Source organism: Haliaeetus leucocephalus, unplaced genomic scaffold (genome assembly GCF_000737465.1).
Source record: "Haliaeetus leucocephalus isolate CR32 unplaced genomic scaffold, Haliaeetus_leucocephalus-4.0 Scaffold173, whole genome shotgun sequence".
Taxonomy (NCBI): Eukaryota; Metazoa; Chordata; class Aves; order Accipitriformes; family Accipitridae; genus Haliaeetus; species Haliaeetus leucocephalus.
Window position 1 is genome coordinate 6,771,427 of NW_010972609.1, and position 27,389 is coordinate 6,798,815.

Here is a 27,389-nt window from a genome sequence, read left to right on the forward strand (position 1 = left end):
TGATGGAGAACATAACTCATCTTTATCCTTGTTTCATCAAAATGCAAAATTCATATATTTATATTGTGGCAGAAAGCAAACTGCTTACATCTATTAAAAGACAAAGTAAAGGCTTACGTGAAGTGAATCTAATTTCAATTTAGCATAGAAGCATTTACTTAGAAGCAAAAGTATACATGCACACAGGAAGTTTAATTTTATATTAACTGAGATCCTAGTTCAAAACCTTGGCCTCACAGGCCAAGCAAAGAATGGAGTAGTTGTGGTTATGTATGGACAAATAGTAGATAATAATTATTAATAGTCCGATTAATGGTTGTACCTGAACTCTGCATGGCACATCTGACCGGAGCAGATATGACGTTAATCTTTAGTGCACTATGGGCCAATCTGACTGCTAGTGTAATTTAGAATCTAAACTGTTCTGAGCCACTTTGACATGCTCAAAGAGGAACTGAGGAATGCTGCAACTCCACACTCTCCAGTGTGACTACTTACCACCTCTAGCATAAATATGACAACAGACAACACAGCAAGAAACGTCTAAGGGTATGCTCTTTCTTAGGCCCTCTGCTCTAATAAAACTGGGGACAAACTCTGGCCATGAAGATCTGAAATTTGAAGTCTTTTCCAGAAATGAAATTTATACCTACATGAAAATTATAAGAAACAAAAGTCAGAAAATAATTTGATTTCAAAATACTTGAAACCAACCCCCAATATGTTCTGGTTTTATCTGCCAGAAATGGCTGATAAGAATGGCAACCATGATTTACTTTAGGGGCAGAACTAAAAGAGGGAAACCATAGGCTGCTCTTCAAGGTTCATGCTGACAGTTAAGGAGCTGAGGGAGCAATGGAAGTGAGGTCAAAAGTTCTGAAAAGCATACAGATGTCTTTAACAGCCCCGGACTTAAAAAATACATAACAGATAGTAGCAGCTTGTCTAATCAAGAAAGATCTGACCTGATATTCTTCTTTCAGTGCATTTAATTCACTTTCCATTCTAAGATTCGTTTGGGTTATTCGCTGAAGCAGCTCCTGCACACATTGTAGAGAGCTGAGAATTTCCTTATTAATACAAACAAATTAAGACATATTGAATAAGATTTTGTTTCTGAAGTTTAAAAGACATAAATTATGTAATATTTAGATTAACATATTTATTTTTTATTCTGCCAGTGTTTACAAAACAATGTATATAAAAATGTATTCCAGCATCAACACTGGGGAAGGGCTTGTAGGAAGAAATCAGAACAACTCCAGTTTTTTCTGGCCTTTTGCCTTGGAGAAGATAATATTATAACTTTCTACAACTTACTCTTTTCAGAGAGTTTTCTTATAACTAAAATGGACAATCCATTGATACTTTAAACATACTTCAGTGCAAATCTGAATAAAATATATCGAATCCAACGCCAGTGTGAGTTCAATTAATCTAGCAGAATAATTTTATGGTACCATATTACAGTTCTGGAAAATATGGGAAAATCCCAGAGAAATTATATGACAGGCAAGTAATCACTTCCATTAAGGGATCACCCTTAAGTGATACTCTGTATCTCCTGAATTAAATCCTAACAGATGTGAACCACCGCACATTAGCTTTGCATCATATTGTGCAAGTACATCAGATTTTGCTGTCACTGTCCGAATTTTTGTGGTACCTTCATCAAGACTATATTGTTACTTCAAGGAGAGTAAGTTCAAAAAAAAGAGCCACCTAAAATGAGTTGATTAAAGTGGTACAGATTTACAAAGCCATGGGTGCTGCCATTAAGTTTGTTGCAGTTAGCTGAAAATATGGATGGAATGGAGACAGAGAGTCATTTTATATTAAACACTACAAAACGCACTTCCAAAGATTCAAAGATAGAGGGAATGATCTAGCCAAGCTAATCTCTACTCCCTAAAGACCAGAACAGCAGTCACTAGAAGATGAAATGCACAGGAAAAAACTGAGTTTCAGGCAGATGACAGTCTTAAATGTCCTCAGTTGCTTCAAAATATACGGAGAGGAACGTATTATTAAAACAAAGTACTTTCATATACTTGCAAAGATCTTTCAAATTTATCTACTTTTGGTTCTACTGTATACACAGATACAGCTATCTACTAAAAGTAAAACCATTATTTTGGGTGAACTCTCATTCCTTTTCATGCATGTATACTCTTATGCAGAGATAAATAATACTTTTGCACTGAAGCTTAACTTATCTTTAGTTCCATTTTACATCTAGAAAACAGAACCACAGAGATGTGGAATGGCTTGCCCAGTGTCACCTGACAGGTTGGTAGCAGAGCTGGCCATGTCTTTTAAATCTAGTACAGTGTTCACTCAACAAGGTTGCTTCTCTGCATACAGTTCAGTGTAAATCAGCTGTAATTTAGATAGTATATTCAGCCTCAGTCCAAGAACCACTGAAGCCAACACCTTCAGTTAATCTAGATGGTGAATTTGTAGTGCTCTATAATATGAAATCCAGGTCTTCTAACCAAAGTTCTTGGAGAAAACATGAAGTTCATCTCTATATTAAAGCTCTCCCCAGATTTATACCAAAACTCTCCATGTGTTAAAACCAACCAACCAACCCCTAGCAATTCACACAGAACAAAACAGAGAAGCAAAATAGAGTCCTTCTCTTAGATAGTACATACCAAATATGCATATGAATTATGCTACAAGCATGTCCATATAAATGCTTTTAGTGCATTCAGGGCTGTGGGAGTAATGAGGCCTGGGTATGTCTCTCATATTTTCCCTGTGTTTATTGGCAAGTATTTTTAAAAAGCAAACTCAAACCAGGCTTTTACAGATTGGAAGAGTACTGCTGGATCAGTCTTCAATGAGCGCTCAGTGGGTATACAAGTAAGCTACTGCTTTTGTCTCTCCCTGAGAACAAGAATGATACACTTCTCTGACATGTTTGGTTTAATGAACTGCAGAATGAAAATTCTGCAACTGTTTAAGAAAAAAAAAAAAGTCAAACCAACCACCCTTTTTATGCTTCATATTCTGCAAAGCAGTGTATTATGCTGTTATTACAGAGAACATAATTTTTTTGCTATGTTTGATACTTGACTCCGTGTACCTTGGTTTGAATATCAGGATTTGCTCTGGAACATACCTGAGTTTGTGATAGAAGACAGTTTTAACTCTGTTCAGCTGTGTATAAGTGTAGCTTAATATTCTAAACGTATATGTTCTGTATGAATGGAACACCATTTCCTTTGTATATGATTGACACATGATTCCAATTTTACCTGGTTTCAATACCAGCAGTATTGTAGTAAACTGTTGGCAACCAGAAAGCAGAACAGCGAGCATGTTGTGCAAACCTTATTGCTTATTTGTACTGAACCAATATGTCAACAACTATTTCATCGGTATACCAAATTCCTCCCCTCTGAATTCAAAGACAAAAGTTAAGACTTGGAATAAAGTGTCAAACAATGGACTTTTTTTCTGGTAATACACTTTCTAAAAACTGAGGAGTAAGATCCCATTTATGTTAGTATTAAAATATTTTTGAAGACTAAAAAGTGAATTTAATTAGTTTTAATAGCTTAGTATAATACTTTAAGAAACTTAAATATGAAATATAGCACATATATTATTCTTAAGTGATTTTTTAAAATAGCAAAGTTGTAGTAACAACTCACCAGCTTTTCTTCTTTAATGTGAGTGTTTTCTTCTTCAACTTTCTTACTAACTGCTGTCTCCTTAAAAAAAGAGCATGAAGAACAGTAAAAGGCATTTAAAATTACTGTCTATTTTCTGCAGTAATATTGTATTAACGAGATATTGTGAATCATCATGAGGCTATTTAAAGAAACTGAATTATTTTGAAATGTCTTCTTATCCATATTTTTTTACTATAAAATTATACTTATATTCTTATAGCTTATTTACTTCCCTAGAAAAGGTTGTTCTCAAAATAGTTTTGTTATATTGTATATGCAGTCAGTAGAAAGGAATGACTAATCTGTATACATCAGAGAGATCATTGCCATGATGTTTGCTGAACAAAGAACAGAAAATATTGATCAAAAACTTAATTAGTTTAAATTCCAAAATACCATTCTGATTTTTTGTTGCAGTTCTTGAAACTGTTTTTCCTTTGCTGCAAGATTGATGTTTTCTTCTCCCACCCTGTACTGAGATGTGACCTTGGACCTTATCAAGTCTGTAGTTACTTTCTTCAGTTCCTTAACACAGGAAACACATATAAATAGTTGATCCAGTATAGGCATTGCAATTCAAAACAAAGACAAATCTTTTAAACTATCCTGAGTCATGCCCTACTTTTAGATAATGTATGGAAACAACAGAATAAATTAGAGGAACTGAAATTTTTAGGACTGACTTGCTAAACTTTAAACTTGTCACACGCGGCTAAAAGTTTATTTTCATAGGTAAAATGTTATTGTGCTAACTTTACTCTCATGTGTTTATGATACTTAAGCATTTTGTTATTTTCTCTTCCAAGAAGTATATTAGAAGTGGAAATTGAGTTGGTCTTGGTAAAATCTCTTACACCAAGATATACAATAGGAATAAAGTACCTATTATAACTACTGTGTAGGTTCCTGGGAATCAGGATGAAAAAAGGAAGAACAGCGACTATCTGGTAAAAACAGGAACTGGCTATAAATTTGGAGGATCTTTGCTTTTCCTGAAACATTAATTACTTAATCTCAGGAGAATGCTAAATTAATTTTATATTAGAGGCTTCTACAACATGATTTTCCATCTAAAATATGCCTTTGATTTTATAGTCTTTACAGTCTTTTAAATATCCTGCTTTTTTTTTTTTGGTATCTGTTTTCTAACCAGTTTATTCCAAGCTCCTAGTGCAGCAAATAAACAGCAAATGCTTTGATCTCATTAAATTACAACTTATAGTTCCTGGAGTCATAAATATTGTGCCCTGTTCTCCCCCACCCCTCCCATTCTGGTACAAGGTAGTCTGTTTAATATCGCTCTCTCCTTGAGCACTCTGACGTTTACTCAGACAAATAGCAGAGGTTATGAATGCTGTTCACAGATAGTATCAAGAATTCTTCATGATGCCATAGTGGTGAACCAAGCATTCAGAATGGTAATAGTTTTATCTAACAACTAAGTTCGGTCTGTTTAACTTTTCTTCACAAAACTGGAATTCCATCTTATCACAGACCAATGGTTTAACTGTTCTGGACAAAATCATATAGCAGTACAAAAGAAAAAAGGAAGATTACATTGTAGCTGAAATTCACAAATACAAAGTTTTACAGAAAATACAAGTATAGGTACGACTTTTAAATAAATTATTTTTTTGCTAGAGGCATTATTTCTCATGTATTTTAGCAATAACTGAATCAAAAATGATCTAGTAAGTACTAAGTGTAATTGCAGAACCAATTATAGAACCCAAAGACAGCAGTGCTTTAGAATTGTGATACCCTGTAAGCTAGTAAGGCTTTTTCCATCTTTTGCAATAAAAACATGTATTAGTTGTATTGTTTTTACTAGACGGCTCTGTAATGAAATATGCAAGGAGAGTTCCTCTATTTAAGTGGCAGAAGGTGCAAGCAGTTTTAATTTTGTAAAAGTGAAAAGGTGCACTGTGCCAGTCTTTACAGAAAACTAGAGGAATGGTACACAAAACATAGCTAACAGGTTGTGTGCTACACAAGCAGGTGCAAAAGCCTGCTATGGATCTGATACTATGTATTTTCCAAAACTCAGGAGTTTATTGTGTGCAGAAAAATCTTGCTACATTTTTGTCAGGGGGAAAGAACAAGTCATACTAAGTAAATCATGCCCTTGAGGTAGCAAAAATGACTGGATTTTCTTCTTTGTATATAGCAGGTGGATGTGTATAATCTATCTGGAACCAAACCCAGATATGCTAATCAGCAGTCAAAGCTGTAGGCAGGAAAAAACAAAACCAACAGACAACCAAAAAATGACACAAACCTAAAAAGAACCAACACAAACCAGATCACCAAAAATAATGAGAAAGTTTTCCATGGTGAGTGAAAGCACAAGCTATGTAGCTGTGAAAATAATATAAAACAATTTTAGAAATACATATGTGTATTTTCTTGTACTCTGAAAAAAAAAAATCATCCCCAGAGTTTTTGCTTCTTTTTCTAGTAGCTTTCTGTCATTAATAAGATCACTAGTAGTATTCAGAACCCTATAAATTAAATTGAATCTGGAAAATAATTTTATCAGTTTTTGGGGAATGCTAAGAATGATAAGGCTTTAAACCCATTCCTTTGATGTGCTGCTAGCAGCCAACGCTTAGGGACATGGTTTCAGAAACACTTCAAGCCAGCGTAAGTCAACAGTGTCACAAAAGAAACAGTCCTGCTCCTTAAAAGTATTTTCCTTTTGCCAGTTGATCTAAGCTAAAACTTCCTTCCTTTTTTGGTAAAATGTAGTTTTGATTAACACAAAATTTTAATTGTACTTTCCCTCAAGGCCACACAAATACATGTGCCAGCATGAAGAGGTGGTATGGCACTGGAAAAGCACCAGGCACAGGCAGATGTAACCGCTTCGCAAGACAGTGCTGATACCTTACACAAACTTTAAGTGTATCCAAAATTGCAACTACATTTTTTGTTCTCTTCCCAGATTGGTGCAAGTGTCTTGTAATCTTTCAGGCCTTGAGCAGCATAGCTGTCTTTTAAGCAGCAGAACGAAAGAAACCTTTTTCTTGGCCAGATTTCAATGCAAGCATTTTCATAGTGGTTGAAAAGAATCCTACCACACTGAATATCTAAGCGTTCAAATCCTAAAATAAACGTTACTGGAAAGGAAATTGTGCCACAGCCCATTAAGCTAAGATTTAGGAACTGGGCTTGTAAGTAGGCAATGTCAAGAGGAAACTACAACCTCTCCAAATAATATTTCTTTCCACAAATCCCAGAACACTAAACCTGCACAGAATGGACCTCAATTTAACCCACATTTTACTGTTGTACATATTTAATGCCCCCATCACACACTTGCAATTTCATTACAATTGGAGATTAGTTTATTTTTATCCATAAATGTTGAATAGCATTCACTAACTTCATGTTCCCATTAAGAACAAATGTGTGAGATCATCCTGGTCTGAGTCGAAGTAATGGCCGTGATAAGAGCTGACAGCCAAATTAAGATTTTTACTACTATGGATAGTCATTCCCACTCCAGCACTGAGGCTATAGAGGAAAGAAGTTTGAACCCACAAGCTGTCAGAGCTGTTAGAGGTCAGTCAAGTCTCCAAGGCAGATAAAACCAGCTTTGTAAGTTGTCCCAACTTGTGCTGCAGATATCATGACTTCTTTCAGCTATGTAGCAAGTGAAAACAGCCTGGTAATCCCTCTTCCAAACTCCCCTAAATATCAAAGTTTTCTCGTTGCTTTATACCTGTTGTAGGTCCCTTCAGCCCTATGACAGATACGTTCCCCAACAAGGGAAAACACTTGACTGCTTTAAGATCACTTCTGCAATGGTTAGGCTAAGTACAAGGTAACCACAATCAAATGAAACAAGCTCAGGGGACTTCTTACTGGGTTCAAACACATCTTTTCTCTTCTCTTGCAGAGTAACCGAAAAGACAAGCCCACAGCCCTTCACAAACAGAAGTTGTGCTGAACTAACAAGTGCCATTACAGATATAGTAAAGAAATGCACTCTCTCACTGCATAACTTTCCAGAAATGTTTTATAAGCAACCTGTTGAAATAGGGAATGATGAAAGAGGGCTGTGGTTTTTTGTACTGTATTGTTAATTTTTAACTCTGTTTTCACAGAAATTCTGTGTTTTGAGGAAAAAGGAATGTCTTTCTGTTATATACAACTTTTATTTATAAAACTATGTTTACAAATAAGCAAACCCCCACTTTTTTGCAAAATAAGGCATTGCCACAGCAAAGTGCTACAGCACTACCTAAATATTAAAATGCTAAGAAATTAAGTTCCAGTTCAGTTTTCCACCTTCATTCAGAATAGGATGGTCAAATATTAAACAACCAATAAGAAATTCAGAAATAGCCATGATAAAGGCATTTCCCGGTGAACTGAGGAAGCCAGATTAAGTTTAATTTGGCCCCTTTTTCTGCTTATCTAGCAGTATTTTATTTAAAATTAATTACCCATGACCTTAAGAATCAAGACCACAGCTGAAAAAAAATGGATCAAGCAATATGTTTGATTACTGGAATACATAAATCAGTAGCAGTTTGTCGCACACCTCTGTTACTCAGAAATTTCACTACGTAAAATTTTCATAAACATTTTTTTTCTTACCTCTCAAATTACTTACCCTCAGAGAATTCTAAGTAATGAATTATTCCTGGTTTCTTAACCAAAAGCAACAAATCTGATTTACTGTAATGCTTACAAATTTCTAAAACTCCTAAATTTTTATATTTACGATATCTTTCAATAAAGGTATGCTGCATTTTAGATGAATATCCCTCTTTTTGTCACATACAAATTATTTATTCTTTTTTAAAGGAATTGTACAGATGAAGTGTACCGAATGCACACAAGACAAAGTTGTCCTCAGACCTTCAGGGCTATAACTATATTAGCATTCTAACAAATATGGCTTTTCTGTAGAGGAAAGTTATCACCACTGACAAGTTCCAATATTTTTCTGTTGCTCTTCCATCCATCAAATATTTCAGATAAATAGTTTTTATGTATAATATAGAAACATATATATAACCTATCATTTACTAAATAAACATTTCTAAATAACATAAGACCTAATTGTGATTTAGATATAGAGAATTTTTCCAGTGTTCTGCTTTACTGTTATTGTGTTTCTCAGTCTGCTTTGATGATGGTAGGAGTTCTGAAATCTCCAAGATCAAACAGTCACTTCAAAAGTTGATCTTTTTGACACTGAGGTTTGCCATGTTATATTCTAGTATCTACCTAAACAAAACTAGATTTAATTCCTGATTAATCTTTACTGTGGCTAGAATAGTTTCATGTAATAAAAATTAAATAAAGCACTAGAGAAGGTAAGAATGAAACAAATGAAAAAATCTTAAACTGTCTCTGTTTCAAGATAAAATTTAATTTAAAGTCAAGCTTCTAGAGGCATCATACTCCAAAGAATCTTAACAATAAGAGGCTATGTGCTCTTAAGAACAAAAAACAACACTAGATTCAGGAAAAATTTTCAAATACTTCTGTACTTTCAAATCTCATTTTTCAGGCAAAAAAAGGTCATGACAAGTAAATATCCAATTTTTGATCAATTTAACCCAAATATAAAATGGTCATAGTCCCTTCTCCTCATTTACAAATTATCTCCTCCCACCCCTTTTTGTTTTGCAAGAAATTCACAAACTTTGCAAAGATTCCATGGTAGTCCAAAGCATTCGTCTGGAAGCTGGGGATTAACATTAGGTCAAGAAGTTGAGAACAATCATACATTTGTTACCTACCTAAAATCCTCAGAGAATCAAAGGGAGAAAAAAAAAAAGTGGAACAGAAAAATAAGGATATGAAAAAGATGTGGTATGGAAAGATACTGAGTTCATAGGACAATTTTGACTTCAGAGGGTCCCTTTGCTCTTCTCCTGTCAGCACTTAAGAAACAGCTCAAAGGAAAAAGAGAACTTATTCTTCTCACTATTATGCATGTTCAAGAGTGCAACTCAAAAACATACCTGGCCAATAGTAGTTTCTGAATAGATGAGGGCAGAAAAGAGCTTAATGGCCAGACAACTACTTTGTCCATAGTATCACTATCATCTAACGTCTCAGTTGCCCTGGCACAAAACTCTCCCATTTCTAATGGAGATTCAGTTATGCTTTTTATCCTACCTTCAAGCTACCAGCTTGCTTCTATGGCAACTACTCTTCACGTTCTACCTCTCTTTGACTAAACTGAAAACACCACTGCTACCTTTCCATATGAGATGGGAGAAGCAATGACAACACAGCACAGGGAAAACAGAAGTTACTAATAACTAACAAGAAATAAGTAGGATCCTGTAGAGGTGATTGAAATTCCCAAGTTACAGAAACTGTTCAGAGCTCCTCCAATTTTAATTGGCATTCATCTGAAGTATCTGTGCATAACAAGGGAGCGTAAGACTAATTTAGCCATTAGTCACAGAATGAAGAACAGTTCTGCTGCTTGTCCACTACTTATATTAATACTACAGCAGCTAGTAGAAGTCCCAAAGAATCCCACTTATACATTCAGAAATGCATACTATACTTACTTCCTTCAGATTACTTATTTCTGTCTCTTGTCTTTTATTCACTGATGTGAGTTTCTTATTGAGCTGTATCGCTTCCTGTACTTTAAAAAAAAAGTTAAAGCATGTTAATAAACACTTGCATATTTGAATGAGTATTCGATTTATAACTACAATGTATGTGTATATAATTTATAAAACAATTAAACATCTTTGTGGAAAAGAGACTAAGACTGAAAACATGACTTAACTACTTTTCTGTATAGTGTAATACTACACTGGAGGATTACACCAGGTGGTACTAGGTGTTCTACACATCAAACAATGAGTTAAGACTTTTCTGTATGCTAGTTTGCTTTTTTTTTAATTGTAATTTAATTTTTAGTGTCATTTGATGTCACTTTATTAGGATCACTTCTCCATGAACTTTTAATCTTAGTTTTGTTTTTTAACTAAGGCTTTGCTTGTAATTTTCTGATGATTTTGATGATTTTTAGAGGAACATATAACACAATGGACCTCAGAACATTCAAATAATTGACTTAACATAGGTACAAAGCTATATGCACATAGGACACGGAAGACCGCAAACAGCAGAGGATAATGGAGAGGAAAACTCTAAGAATAAGCTCTGTCCTTTTTAAAAGGGAAGGGAATTTTCTCTTAGACTTTATACAGGCCAAGATATCACTGGGAAATTGCTTGAAGTTTCACAATGAAAAGCTGAAGATATTCACTGGTCCCTGTACTTTTTCAATCGCCTCTATTCAGTCTTAGTATTTTGATCCTCTGAGGTCTCTCTTCAGCCTTTTTTATTTCCTGAGTCCTCTTTATTCACTCCTGATCTTTTTTCTTTATTTTCTCAAAAAGCTTCTAGCACAACACTTGAATACAAGAACTCTAGACACTCCATCACACCCAGAAAGTCCCTGCCTTTTCTGTTAAAGGTGGTAAGCATCATAGGGAATGATGGACAACAATAGCCTTACAATACCATAAGCAATTTTATAGTTTTATATGAGAATATGTGCTCAACAAATGAAAATAGTTCAGAATGTAACAAATATCTTCTGATACAACTTAGATAAAACCCACGAAAACAAGCAGGCAAAAAATGGTAAAGCTCTCTCCTACCTTTCAACAAGAGTCATGTGTTGACTCTCTAGCTTTAAAATACTAACAGTGGGGTGTTAGGCAATAAAGTTTTAGATTTATTATAAATTGTAGTATTTTTCCCTATACAGCACTATAACACATCAATTTTCACTTTTTTTCCTACATGCTGCTTTAATATAGCAGATAAAGAACAACAGTTAATAAATTTAAACAACTTGCATAAGAAATGGCTCATATACTTTCTTTCTGACTTTTCCGCTGACTGCAGTTTCTTGCTCAGAATTTACAAGTTACCTACATGCCTATTGCACGTCTTACATACTGCAATGCAAATTGAATTCTCTCTGCAGTAAAAGACACACTAGAGTCAAAGTGGTAAACAGACTGGCTTCTTGAACAAAAGCAGTTAGTAACATTTAATCTTTTCTAGAGGTTTGTTTTACAATTACTGATAAATGTAAGTAGAAACATGGCAAAAAGCATTTATATATGATTCAAATAGTGTAAATACTGAGAGTAAATGTTATTTTTCCATGAAATTGCAAAAAGACTTTTCTGTATCTGACACAATAGAAAAGCCCTGTCCAATGAAAATAAAAGGAAAGCACAGCAATGTGTTCTCTTAATTTGTTTTTAATATTAAATATTAGCCCAATAAAAAAAACAAAACACAAAAAGTAACTTGAGGTACTGAAATATCACAAACACACATAGAACATGTTACCAATTTATTCAAACTAGATCTGAAAAACTGTTTGGTTTCAGGCAGAAAAACTCCCAAACTTATAAGCTTCGGTATTTGAAAAGTTTTTGGGGTTTTGTGGTTGGTTTGTTTTTTGTTTGCTTGATGTTTCTTTTTGTTGTATGTTTTGAGTTATACAACTACTTCTCCCTTTCCTTAAAAAAATAAATTATTTTTATTTACGTCCTGCGTATGTGTTTACATGGATGAAAACTGCAGGCACACAAAACAATATACAAGTCCATATTCTACACATACTGTGATGTTTGCATAGAAATTTATCACAGTTATGAGAAACAAGGATTTCTCTCTCAAATTAATACATACAAAACTTCATTTAAATGAGGTATTTTTATTACATGAGGTTATCAGCTTTGTTATTTTACAGATAAAAAATATATTTTTATATAAAATAAAAGTATGTGGAATAGTATTTTTGCGTGTTAGTAGTCTCACAAATAATTTTATGTTTCAACACATGAACAGAGTTAAGGTACGTATTTGTAAAGCTTGAATAGCTATACAGTCAGAATCTACATAACAATAACTGCATAAAATTATTCATACCATCCTATTTATTTACTGAACTGGTTTTAAGATTTTATGTTTCTGTACTAGAAAATAATTTTTATTATTTCATTAGTGCTTTCTGTCCATTTCCCAACATTAAACCTACTTTAAAAAGCATTCATTTTCCCCTATTTGCTAATTCCTTTACTTTCACCCCCTCATTTGAGCTGGTAAAACTGTTTAAGTTGATTATGACGAATGGCAACAGGAAGCTGATCCAAATTAAGCATAATATTTTTTTTTCTTTTTTTGAAAGGGGTGGGTCTGCTGCTGGACTGTTTTGAACATGAATCAGTTCCTCAATATCATTTACTATATGGTCACACACACAACTGTAGTAGTGTATCAGCAAAGAGCAGAAGAGGTACAGGGCCTGTGCTGCTTAACCTAGCACTGTCACAGAAAGAAACACTGAGGAAGCTACTGAGATACAGTCATTATCAGTTGTTATATTTGATGTTTAGCACTGGGTAGCTGCTATTTTTCTGAATTTTCAGGTGTCGCCACCTCAGTGTTGTCAAAACACAGCAAAAACAAATGCTGGATGACATCTCAGACATACATACCACTATGCTCTAGTTTTCCATGAACACCTTTTACAATTCCAAACTGACATGCAATAGTAGCATAACACCTCTCAACTTCATTCAGTTTCTTATGATGCTCCTCTTTCGCTGTTAGGTACATCTGTAATTTCTGGTCCTGTTAGAAACATAAATGAAGTACCTACTTAATGATGGTAACTAACATGTATAAATCAGCTCTCCAAATGCTTTTTAACATAATAGCATAAATGCAAAATCATTCCCAGATCATCTCAGTTGTCTATTTCATATCTAATCAACAGTTCCCATTTCCAGATAGCAGCTTATGCCGAAGGCCTTCAGCTGTGTGTTAGATTATCAAAAAAGCACATTAACATATTTTTATATGTTGTTCCTTATACTTAGGAGAACTTTCATGTAACTGTCTTGTATTTGTATTAACTGTTTTCAAATCCTGATTTCAAGTTTTCCTTTGTTATGTGGCTTAAACATGTTATTTAACTTGCCATTGTATTGTGAACATAGCCTAACATGATAATGCTGCCTGTGGTTTATACTTGCTGTCCTGCACTACTACTCAGTACTGCATTGCGTTCTCGCATTCCTTTGATGTAGGACGTCCACGCAGTTTAATGCAGTCCCCACCCTACATCAGCTATTCAGATAGGGGCTGTACCTGCCCATGTCTTTGGCTGCAGATTCAAAAAAATACAGTGGCTTCAGCAGCTATGTTTGTATCTCATTGCCCCAGCTGCTTATTTGTCTCTACTGTAGTATTAAACCAAATATGCCACACTCTCAGGTTGCAGCAATGCAATAAAATATGGGGCCTGTTTAGAAATTCTAGACAGCTTAAATCACAGCCCCCATAACCATTGTCCCAGCACCTTCATAGAGCAGCACAGGGCAGAAATGAGTAAGGAGCTGGAGACAGCTAAGAGTAGGAGCTCCTTAAACTTTGGCAACAGTGCTAGTGTATGCACCATGAAAATAAGGCCTATAGATAGTTATTGTCTCCTGCTACATAACAGAAGCAATCTATTATGCACACAGTGTTCACTTGTCTCTGTAAAGCCACTAGTAAATGTACTATCTTCCTTTTATAGTCTTAAACACTTTCCAGCATAACATGGTTTTAATCAACAAGGAAAACTTTAAGCTACATTGCAATACAAACTGAGACAAAAATACTGGGTTTTTTTTCCAATACAACATTGTTTAAAGTATAGGGCCACTATGATAATCAAGGGATTTGAGCACCTGACATGTGAGGAGAGGCTAAGGGAGCTGTGACTGTTCAGCCTGGAGAAGACTCAGGAGGATCTTGTCAAATATGTATATATACTAGGTGGGGAAGGAGGAAATAAAGACAACACAGCCAGACGGCTCTTAGTGCCCACTGACACAAAGTGAAATACAGGAGTTTGCACTTAAACTTGAGGGGACAAAAATTACTGTATGGGTGGTCAGACATTGGAACAGGTTGCACAGACAGGCTACAGCATCTGTCTGCGGAAATATTAAAAATCAGACTGGACATAGCTCTGTGCAACTGGCTCTAACTGACCCTACCTTCGAGCAGGGCAGGGTTAAACTAATAGATGCCTGACAGTCTCATCCATTCAGGTTCTGGGATCGTTAAAAATTACATAGTGCCAGAACAATTAGGAGAGAATTTGTGTATTTGACACACCTAAATAAAATAATCTCAATGTACTTCTATAAACCAGAAGTGCATCAACTACTTCTAAAGAGTAGTGGTGACTTTGATTTAGATTAGTGAAACTGATGCAGATTAATACCCCATGCTTCCCAGAAAAACCTAAATAACCTTTTAACGAGTAATTATTAATTCCTCAGTATCAATTAGCAGTTGTAGTATCTTCAAATATGATGAATTCACTTCTATTTTAAGATTATGTATCTGGGGGGGAGAGGGGGGGTGTTCTAACTACTTTTGTAAGCATCTAACACTTTATTTTTACTTCTGTTAACATCTTGGCCTAAGTAATACATTATCGCAATGAATCCCACATGGTAATTAAGTAAAATGTATTTAAGTTTAATGAATTTTACTAGTCTCTCGTGTTTTGTGAGGGGGTGATTGAAAATACATATTCACAGGAAACTATATTCAGTGACACATGCCACTGTTTTTTTAAAAGTTATTTGTTATCCCTTCTTTCACATACAGTAATTTTTTTGTGTTCCTCTTTATACTGTATTTTAGTTAATAGCTTTGTAGGTACTATTTGGTCAATTTTAAAATTAATTTTCTCTGAAAAGAGTGGGTTAAATTAGTTCCTGAGAAAAAGATAACCATTTATTTAGACATCTAATCTGTTTCTAACCTACAGTAGAGCAACACAGCAATGAAAATGAATTGGACCAAATTCATTCCTGTGTGTAAATTCAAGTTACACAAGGATGAATCTGGCCCAGTCTGTTTGGCTTCTGTAAGGCTCCATTTCCATATAGTAACAAATGCAATACATGTCCAAGCATCAGAGGATAATAAAAGCTGATAGTAATCAAAAGAAATGACCAACATGAGGCTAGCAAAAGAGGATATACAATACAAATTTCTCATGTTTTATAAGGTATGAAATTAAACACACTACAGCAAATGGAAAGTCATAATGGAAGCACTGGTAAAGAAACACCACCACTTACAGTATCACTGCAAGGAATGTAGGTTGTGAATGTCCATCTACTTTCTCTTTTTCCTAATCATAAGTAAACTGTTGAAGAACTGTGCTTAACTAATGCTAGGATGTGGATTTTATAACAAAAAAAAAAAAAAAAGGAAAAATTGTATTTGTTTTTCCTGATAATCATTCAGGTGTATTTATTCTAAGAAATCAATGAGCAGGGAGGCATCACTAATTTGAGACTCGAACAGCTTATGGCAAGATCTGAGTTTTTTTTCACTTTCTTTTATATGGATTTTTCTTCATGTTCTCCCTATTTCTTTCTTAAGTCAGCAAGACAGTGCTAGTCCCTCCTCCTCACTAGAAAAGTAGAAATAGGCTTTGTAGTTTCCCAGGGCTCTTTCCAGTGAGAAAAGGAATTGGCCTGCTATATCCTCAAGAGTTTTATCAAAAGCTTACCACTGGCCTAAATATGATTTTTGATGGCAAGCTGCTCTCCAGGCTTAGTGCACAGTAAAATAAAAGCCTGAGTATGTGATTCTTCTGCTTACAGTGAAAAGGTCTTAAAACATTCTTCCATAGAAGACAATCAAGAAATACCAGGAGACACTGCAGGATAGGGAGGGTATGACCCTGGAGTTGGAGTAAGACCCACAGAATCTTGGTGGTTCTTCCTAATGTCTGATACTGCAAGGATAGGAATTATTGCCCTGCTCTCCACCAGTAATAAAGATAAGCTGGGATGGGGAGTGGAACTGATTGTGGCCATATGGTTTGTTGAGGCACAATGATTTCTTGGTGGAACTAGACCAGAGAAATGGCTCAGGGTCAGGTAGGTGACTGGAGGAAGACAAAGAGGGAATTGCTCATATCTCAAAGATATTCTGGAAATTGAGTCACTAGTCAGAGTTACTCAGTGAAGCAGAAGGTGGTAATTGGGAGGTGAAAGTGTCAAAGAAACAAAGGAGATGTAATAGCATGGAGACCTAAGGCAAGATCATGTGAAAATTATGCAAAGGGTTACCAATTGTAAATCTTCAAAAGAGGAATTTTTTTCCACAATAGTTCCTTTACTTCCCACTATTTTTCTACTTCAAAATAATTATTTTTAATTTATACTGTATCACTGCCTTCTCACTGTATTTTTAAACAACATAGTAGTTACAGGCAAATTCCTAAAAAATGTGGAAAGGAAATAAAAATAACATTCCTATCTTAATAATCTAAGAACAAACCAACTTTTAAAATTACATTTATTTAACATTTTACAGGAATCAATTTTTCATTCATTTGGCAACTACATCCGTATTAGAAAACTAAATGGTGGCAGGGAAGCTCTCAGGAAATGCCTATACTGTTGTTAAAACATCCGTGACGCATTTTGGCCTATGCCAAGTAGCACTCATGTAAGCAGTTCCTGGGCACGGTTCAGGAGACTGTCTGCCAGGAACAATGTGGGTTATTTGGATGCAGCTTCCCTCTTTTTTGAAGAGTGGTAGAGTTTAATGAACCCAAACCATTTTATATCACTTGACTGCAGCTTCACTAAATGGTCTCACAAACATTTAGTTTACCAATATAAACACAGTCAGCAAGTGAAATTAGACTAATTACCAGTCATCCACAGAGGCAGTCACCCCATCTACTCTACTTATTAATACTGATGCACTGAATCACTACCTTGTAGACAGTAATGTTTCCCCATTGACTACACAGAGATCTGGCACTCCAAGTTTGCTCTTCTGAACTGCACCCAAGACTTGGTCTCTAAACCAGCCAGCACTAGCCTTAATATCATTCTTGGGTTTATTTTATATTTTAGCACCATGATATATATTTAAGTACTGCAGAAGACAAATAACTCTTAAATGCTCACTCTCAGACACGCCCAGGATCAGACAATGCAAGTTAACAATGGAACACATGAACAGATGCTACACTCAGACTGTTCTAGCATTCTACATTGTATCACATGCCAGGAAATTAATGAAGGAGGAAATCAAGACCTGACCAAGGCCATTTTCCTCCAGTTATTTCTTTATTTCAGCAGCCAGAATACAATACAGAACCCAGACTCAAGTGTATTCTATCAAGACAACTAGCTTCGTAGTAATCATCCTGTAGCCTCCTGACTGCATGAGTGCTACTATCCATATGCAGTGAGGTGCAAAGTGACTACACTGCACACAATAATCAACACTTTTATTGTGGAAACAAAGAAAAGATGGAAGAAAATTTTCTATTTTTTATTTCTTTGTCTCTATACAGTCTTTCAATATGAAAAAAAACCTTTCACTATTTTAAAATTCTAGCATATACCGTAAGAATTATATCAGCACTCCAATTTTCACATAAACTTAACTGGATAGCATGCTAAAATATGGTGTATATGCAAAATATTAACATTGCCTATACCAGACTAAAAGAACAGAATTAAAGGAACAAAACCAGAATAAAATGCTACATCAGTAAGGCATGCTCAATCCCCAGCACATACAAAAGCTACTTTACTGACTGGCAGCATTGCTAAGGTGCCAGATATAAACTAAACAGCACATCTGCTTACTTTCAAAACACTAGCCAGGGCATGATCTAATCTGTCTTTAACAAAATTGAAATAGAAATGGGTCTCAGATAAATGAATGGTTTGGAATTTCATCCATTTTACTTTTAAACATTTTGCCTTTTGTGATAACTGACTAAGAGAGTCTACGTGGGCTACTACACTACTTTGATCCCTAGAACATACCATTTATTTTAGTGTAACTACTCAGGGGGTAAAGTTGGTAGAATTTGACCTGGTCTAAAACTGTATTAGCCCACTACTGCATAAGCTTGTAGGAAAGATTTCACTTCTGTTTACACCTTGTGGTTTTGTTTTCATCATTTCATATCAGAGCATCTTCTATAAATATGGCCAAGCCATACACGGTATGTTTAGTGCCACATGCGAAAGAGAATTTCTAATGCCTTGTCCCCCACTCAATAGCTTTTTTAATAACCATACTCTCTATCAAAGTAACAGTACCCCAATGTTTTCAAAATATTCAAATAATCAATTATTGAAAAGTTTATAAACATAAGAAAGGAAGATATTTCTTTAAGCAGCACAGATGCATTTCTAGCTTATAGAAAAGGTGTTGTGATTTAAATATTCTCATTCATATGGAAGACTGAGCTTGCAAGTTATGAAAGAATGGTAATATGTGAAATGACCTAAATCTAAGTTCAATAATTTTGTGTATTTTAAATACATTTTTAGATCAGATGTATTTTAAGAATAAATACAAGTTAAAAGTGAAGTAAGACAAAACACATTTTATGTTGCCTTTGATCTTTAACTTGTAGCCTTATCTCCCAGGTCAGAGGGCACATTATTCAATTTCACCATATTTTGTGTAAAACCACTGTAGCGTTGAAGATGACTTTCAGTACAAATGTCATGGTACTTAAAGGTAAACTGGACCCTAGTTTTTTGAGCTTCTTAATTAAAATCACAGTTTGTAATGGTCTGACAGTATTATCTTTATTCTTTCCAGTTGAGCAGCAGCAGAATTTTCACAGCATTTATTCAATCAAGCCTAGCAATGTTTCTGCAGCTCACTCTTTCACTTCCTAAAACAGACAACAGGGTTCAGAGCAACTATGCTGTCACTCTATATAAATTTATTCTCTGTGTCAGAGGGAGTAAGCTGGACTGGATGAAATCTAAACTGTTCAGGGGAACTGATGTTAAAAAGTAATTCTGAGGAGTGAAAAAGAGTGAGAGGAAAAACATTATCAGTTTTTCTTAAAAACAAAACTAAGAACTGCTTGAAATTCTCTATTACTTCTTTGAGACGAATATGCTAGATCCTGTAAGGGTAGTATAATTACATTATTCAAATCACAGTCTATAAAAAAAATCTTCACTCTAGTCTATAAGGAGAACAAATGTACCAATTACACTTTAGTTCAGGGAGAAAAAATTCTACATGCTAAACAGCAGCTATCACACTATAAGAACCTAAACCCACCGTATTTTAAAGTTTTTCAGATTCAAAGCTGGTACCACCTCTTTTGGTTATTTGTAATAATTATCACATTATCATTTAAGTATTAGAGTTGTTTAGTATTTGCATTATACTCTAAGCAGGCATTCTCTTTTCATAAAAGCTGTTCCTTATTTTTTCACTTTTATTAATTTCTTACCATTTCATTCAGTTTCTTTTGTAAAGTGTATTTTGAAATCTGTAAAATGAAAGAGAGGTATTCATTAAATTGTAGTTACATTTCTTCTGACGACAACCTGCATATTTAGGTATTCTCACACTTTGGATTTAGTTGCATTTATTGCCAATCCAATACAGTAATACTGGTTTGAATTAAAGATTACACTATTTCTTTTATTATTAGATTCACTTTACATAATTTCACTTCAATATTTAAATTACGTAAAAATGCTTTACAGTGATTTGTTACTAGAGGAGTTTTGAAAAATGCATAAATCCTTGTGTTTTCTGACATGTATCGTAAAAATAATGTGTAAATGGACCACAGCCTGTAAACTAGATTCTTAGAAATAAACAGAGAAGAAAACAGAGATAAAAATGAAAGTATTCCCTCAAGTCCTAGAGAAATATAAGTGTGTTCTCTGTTGGGGAAAAAAAATATTCTAGGTAGATATTCTAACTGGTAGCATATAAAGACATATTGAACAAATCTTGCATGCTTTAATAACAAAACTGACATTTGAAGTAATTAACACTGTTTTTCATACACCACAGACATCAGAGAATTTTGACTTGCATAATACTTAAGATCTCAAGAGCTTTAGTCTCTATAACTTAAAGCACTTAAAGAGAAATGTCAAAGAACCCAGTGCGTGTAAATCTTATACAGAAAATATTATTTCTAGAAAAAAAACCCCTAAGCCTAGAGAACAATCATTTTAAGGTAGAATTCTGACTCTCTGGATGGAGAGGACTACAGAATCAAATTAGAAATTCTTCACTCTTATTTTAGGCTGATTTCCAAATAATTTTTCTGGGTCCACATGTTCATTGTAACCTCCTGCTTCCACAAGGCACAGCAGAATTTCCTAGATCTGAACTATGCTGTTACACAAATGTTTGATCTGTGAACATTAAACATTTAACGTTAAGCTTTTTTTCTGTTTTATCTTACAAAAGAAAGGCCAGTGGCATCTTTCATTACTCTTGCTGTCCCCACATACTACGTTCAGCAGACCATGGAGAGATATCCTACATTATCTGTGCTATACCAAGGTTTGAAGAAGGCAACAAAATCCTTACAGCTATTGCATAGAAGGCCAGCCATGGGAATAATTTTCTTTTTGCTCTTAAAATACCTTCACTGTTAACTAAATGATTAACTGATAACAAGTAAATGCATCCCATTGTAAGAGAATGTTAATAAGAACCAAACATGTTGCAAAATCATGGGTAATAATACATGATAACCAATTTGTTTTCAATAGAATTAATTATTATCTCAGTTTTGGGCAGAAAAATAATTGGTTTGTGGCAATACCTGAAATCTGACAAATCTGACAACGCATTACAATACTAATTCTCTTCTGTGTTGAGTTTTACTCTTTTAATCCATTTTCAAAATATCTGCCTTGGTCATTAAAAGAAAGCCAAATACTAGCTATGTCCCTATGTCTTCCTTTATTTCAAGTAACTGTGAATCACAGCCGCAACTGCTCCAACACCATGTAATGATATAAAATACAATACAGAACTAACACTAAGCAGCACCAGAGTAAATTGTATGTTTATCTGACGATTTTACTGTCAAATAGGCATTGGAAAGCCATGGATTAAGTGGTAAATACAGAAACCTCCTAGTGAAACAAAGGAAAATAATAAAAAACACAGGTAGCACTGAGTTGGAGGCCCAGTGTGAATACTTGTAACTGTTTAGGAGTCCAAAACCAAAGTTTCCAAACAGGTGAGAAGTAAGAAGACAAGAATAGAAAGAAAGCGGAAGACTATGGAAATGAAAAGAAAGCATATCTCATGTGCTATTTGGACTTCTACTGAGTCTGCAGTTCTTCTGGAGGAAAAGAACTTTAGCTGGAAGGCTAACTTAAAGTCATCTTGACACTGAAGACTAGAACAGAAACTCAGAAAGCAAGGTGTACATGTACTAGAAAGATTAAATGAGAAGGCCTTAAAGGCCCTCTTAAAAACAACTATTTTCTTACCAGTGAAAAAGCTAAAACCAAAACACTTGCATACTAAAGAAAGTTATTTAACAAAAATAACAGTTTACCTGTAATGCTTTTAATGCTTCTTTCAGTCCATCAATTTCTTTTTCTTTTGTTTCTACAGCAAGTTGATATTTCCCCTTTCAACAAAAGCTGTACTTCAGGATTTGGACAGAATAAATGCATTTACAACAAGAATGTTACAAAAATAAAGCACTACTCCACTATGACATAACAATTCATTGGCAAAACCAGGTCAAAGTTCAGCTAAATAATTTTAAAATGTACACATATATTGCTATAAAAAGAAAAGTGAAAACACGATAGTATATTTTCACCACTTATGACTAGTCAGTAAGTTTTAAAATTTTCTGTTCTGGGAGAGACAAGCCTGACAAAGGCAGAATTAATAAGTTACTTTAGTTTAGAACAAAGATAGTAAATAACAAAGAAAGTATCAGGTAAATCCACTTTCTTATCTGCTGTAGCAGGCTCTTCACAGGAACAACCTCCTCAGCTTTTCTAGTCCACAAAGATTGAACTATAATCTGCTATCACTAGAATTACTAAATACATGCAAGCACATTTTATATTTATTTTTTTTAATATATATATATATATATGCGTGTGTGTATATATACACACACACATATATATGCATGTGAACAAAGTCAAAGGACTTCAGTGGACTTAAATCAGGTAAGAAACTTGGGCAGCAATCTACACAGGGAGAGCAGAATCTAGATATCAGAGAATATGCCAGGGAAAACAAATACATCCATTCAACCACCCCTGTCCGTTTCGGTCATTTCTAACATAGTGCTGGCTGTGCAATCTCCTGGAACCATCTTGATGAGTTAAAGTACATATAATGTAAATTGGAACGAAAATTGGTCTTTGTATTCAAACTCTGTCCTGAAACACTACAGCCTGATTTATTCTTTCAGTTACTTTGGTATAAAGTACCGAAAGTACTATTGAATTCAGTGGAAGTATTTAGAGAAAAAAAACCCCAACAAAATAAAAACAGCACACAATTTAATTCTGAAACAGTGGCTGTCATTGAAAATACAAATCAGGGACTACTACATAGGTATGTATGGACCAAAAGGATGTCTTAACAAGAAAAAACTCCAAATACAAGCAAGAAAATAAGTTAACCAGATAACACAAATGCAGCAGACAATAAAGTTTACTTTGATATACTTTCAAACCAATTTCACTTGTTTGCAAATTTCTGTGCAAGTTCTTTGAAACATACAGCTTACTCATCCATGCTTAATCATTGGGAAATTTAAGTGAAACAATAGAGTCCACACACAGACATTCATTGGCTTTGCTGTTTGAAACAGGCTCCTAGCATAACAAATGCAAAACCTTCATTCGGAAGAGGAAGCAGGCACTCAGCTTGGTATAAAAACTCACACGGTTAAGAAAAACCCCATCAATTCAGACTTGAGTATATCTTACTTCAGTTTAGTTCAAGTTCCTTAGGAAATCAGGTCAGGTAAATCAATAAAAGCCCTATTAAAATCTGGTTTTACTAAACCAGTTAGAATTGTTATTTTTCACTAGTATGTGAAAAAGGCTTATGACAATTTGTTCCAACCCCCCAAATGAAACTAAATTTTGCATAGCTTCAGTAGCTATACAAAAGGCCAGGTGGGGCTTCGAGCAACCTGGTCTAGTGGAAGGTATCCCTGCCCATGGCAGGGGAAGTTGGAACTAGATGATCTTTAAGGTCCCTTCCAACCCAAACCATTCTATGATTCTATAAATATAGAATAAGCAAATTAGACTTTTTTCCCCCCAACTGATTTTTAGCATAAGCAGATTTTAAAGTGACATTTCACAAGTAGTTAAAGTTCTATAGGCTATAAACAAAAACCCAAAAGTAACAAAGGTTATAAAGAAATTTCTTTTGCAAAGGCCATAGCAAGAAAAAAATAATATAATTGTAATATACTTAGTTTATACTTAAGAGCATGTTTGGTAAGTTATATGGCATTATCATTTGCTTATGTGCTTCACTGGATGACAAATAACAAATCATTGTAACATAGAGTACCTTTTCTTCTTCCATGACAAACATCCTTGCCTGTAACTTGGCAGTGGCATAAAAAAAAGAAACAACAAATCAATACAGCACATGGGATTAATTTTACTCAAGCAGCTTGACAAGACAATATAGTTATATTACCCTGCATAATGTACTTCCTGTTTTTTTCTTTAACTATAGTAACTATAGAGTCACAAGCAGCAACCTTGTGAATCACAAATTATTTTTTCAAGAAAGAAAAACCTAATTACTTGTCAATTTCTGTTTTGTGTGATACGATTGTGATGCAGCATTAGTGATAAATTCTTCATCACCATGTGCAACAGTTTGAGTTCCTATGACTGTTCTCTGCAAGTTCTTTCAGCACTCATATTCGTTGATTATATATTATGGAGGAAAACCACCACAACCCTAATGTGAAAGACTGAAACACACACTTTCAAATGTTGAACAGAATAAGTTATGTGGCAGATCTTCTACCATGGTTTATGAATCTAACCTTGCAGAGGATATGCCATCTTAAAGAGGGGAAAACAAACAATCCCCAAAACCGATTAAAAGAAGCATTATTTTCTCTAGGAATTGTTGGAAAAATAAAAATGAAAAATCGCAGAAGAGTGGCTTACTGGGAAGACCTATCAAATTACAGGCATTATACTGTGTCTGGAAGAAAGAAAAAGACCTGATTTCTTTGAGCTGTATATTCTAACATTTTATATGCAACAGAAAAATATTTTAATACTAACTGATAACTAGCTATTATGCCATCATATTTTAAAATCTCACTGTCAAAGCTAGAAGGCCTTATTTTGCTACCTGTTTTTTAAAAGCTGCCATAGCTTCTTTGTTTTGTTGGTGCAATATGTCCATCTGATGCTGCAGGGTTTCCTGCTCATGCAAAAAAACAACAGTGTGTTTTAAATATTATCTTACGGCAATCCATACATACAGTATTTCAAGAAAAATCCTGATTCCTTGTAAAGTATTTTTAGAAAGACATAACTGATTAAAAACAGAACTTGAAGACTAAAGAGAGACATTTGTTAACTGGTAATCATCTTTTTGGTAGCAGCTTCTCTTTAATTCATAACAGGTAACGATTCTCACCTCTGGAATTCAGATTTGTTGTTGCTAGGACTTCTATAAGCAACTCTTACTCATCCTATCAACCTGCAGAAGCAATCCAACACCCATTGCCATCTTAAGACAGCATCTTGACATGGATCGAGGTACTTATAACATAATTTTAATTTTAATCTCTGTTAAAAAAATATAATCCCATTAAAAAATAACAATCTGTTATTCTGTTTTTAGTTACATTTTAGTCATTTAAAAAACTACACGAAAGAGCTGAAGGAGGGCAGAAAAGACTAAGTGTAAGGTTTTTATCATCCTACTGCCTGGCTTTACTCTCATCCATACAAACAAGAAAATGAGTTAAAAGACGTAGTATTATTTTTATTTTTGTTATTTCATATCATAATCTCATAGACTAATACTACACTCTGCAAGTTGGAAATCTTTGACATCTTTAAGCATGTTCCTATACAAGATAGGAACCCTCCCCTCCAATCGAGGTGAAGTAATATAGAAGATATGTTTGTAAGATCAGTTTTTACATTCTAGACACTAAAAAAGTATTAGGTAAAGGTAGTCAAGAGGCTCTGTCCTTGAACAGCTATGTCAAAATATAGATCGGTATTTAGCTAAGGAATATTAGTGTGAAGTACGAAATGATTAAGTAATGACTGCACAAAAATAAATATAAATTGAGACTGTTAAGAAGAATGACTGAGAGAAAATAAATTGATCATTTGTTTCACACACGATAAGCCCAATTTCTTCTTCTGCCTCAATTGAGAAATTGAGTTTTTCAGACATAAAGCCCATTCCAAAATTGCTACTTTCTCCAGCAAATTGGTGTTGCTTTCGAGTTCCACAAGTGAGAGCTGTTGCCCTTAGATACCTCCACAGATTCTTGTCTTGTAAGGTGTTTTATATTCATGTACATACTCATTAATTCATCGTAAGATAAGTAGAGAAAGTTTTGATTTGCATCTAACAAACAATACATACTACTTGAAGAAATATTCAAAAATGTGAAAACAAAAGTCTTGGGGAATGTTTTCTTCAAGTTGTCTGTCACTTATTAGAACTGTGTTCAAAGACACAGGTTCTCCAGTGGGTAAAGAGCATACCAAGTATGCTAGAGAGCCAGAAATAGTACTGCAGTGACAGCAAATCAACTATTCTCAGTGGAGTATTCATACTCCCCACAGGAATAAAATTTTATATCTACAGTATTGTCAAATTAAGGTGACACTTCTTTAGATTATAGGAATTCAAGCCAGTATTTTATAATCATTTATGTAGATATAAGTTTGTTTTCACAAAATAGTAATCCTTCATACAATTTTGTCATTGACATAATTGATAGCTGGAAAAAAGCGTTACTGAGGCCTTCATAATATACCACAGTCTTCCTTGTACTGTATATTCAAGTGACGTATTTTATTCTAAAAAGGAGATGGGAAGTTTCTAAAAATATTAATTTCCTAACAGGCCTCACAGCCGAGACTATTAAATAAAATGATTATATATAACTTTCTCAGAAATTCAGTTTTGGAATAAATTTTCCATACATGCCATGTATGTGTGGTGCAGGGAGAGTGAAGAACAAACTTACTTTTTAAAAATATAAGCAAAATCACCTTTGATATTATAATGTTATAGTAAGTATACTCATTAGATTTAAAGGAATATTTTCACCAGTTATTCTGTTTTCCCTACTCTAGCATATTTTTTGAGAGCAGCAACAGTATTCATAAAATGTAAACAAAGATTTGCTTTAAAATTGTAATATTAAACTAGAAACTTAGCTCAAGTCATGTCTTTATTTTAAACTAGTTTACTAAATTCAAGGTAAAATATATACTGAATCACAGAAACATTGACTGTAAGGGACACCTCTAAAGAAAAAAAAAAAAGTATAACAGAACCTTTGATAAGCCAGGGGAAGCTGTCTACTTACTGAACTACTATTGAGGGCAATATGATTCTGCATTCAGAAACCATCAGGTCACAAATTCAATTTAAATGCCATACTTAGCATTTTCATCTTACTGGAATCTCCAGAATTGGAAACTTGTATTAGTTTGTTTCTTTGAAGTTCCAGAGCTCTGTATATGCTCATACGAATTTCCTAAAATCTACAACTCATTGTTTACATTAGGTTTGCCATGTGCCAATGTTAAATGCAAAGTGCGGGGGGGGGGGGGGGGGGGGGAA

The 27,389-nt window shown here is 34.4% G+C and overlaps 1 protein-coding gene across 1 annotated transcript in view; it reads right to left on the minus strand.

The window, feature by feature from the left end:
- The window catches only part of CCDC73 (coiled-coil domain containing 73), a 56,995-nt gene that overhangs the window by 18,247 nt on the left and 11,359 nt on the right, over positions 1-27,389 (minus strand). The window contains exons 3-11 of the mRNA XM_010563750.1: positions 24,918-24,989; positions 24,111-24,146; positions 22,108-22,182; positions 20,020-20,058; positions 13,199-13,334; positions 10,229-10,308; positions 4,080-4,208; positions 3,663-3,722; positions 966-1,070 (exon numbers count right to left, since the gene is read on the minus strand). Of these exons, the coding sequence (XP_010562052.1) occupies positions 966-1,070; positions 3,663-3,722; positions 4,080-4,208; positions 10,229-10,308; positions 13,199-13,334; positions 20,020-20,058; positions 22,108-22,182; positions 24,111-24,146; positions 24,918-24,989 (732 nt within the window). The remainder of the gene's footprint in view (positions 1-965; positions 1,071-3,662; positions 3,723-4,079; positions 4,209-10,228; positions 10,309-13,198; positions 13,335-20,019; positions 20,059-22,107; positions 22,183-24,110; positions 24,147-24,917; positions 24,990-27,389) is intronic.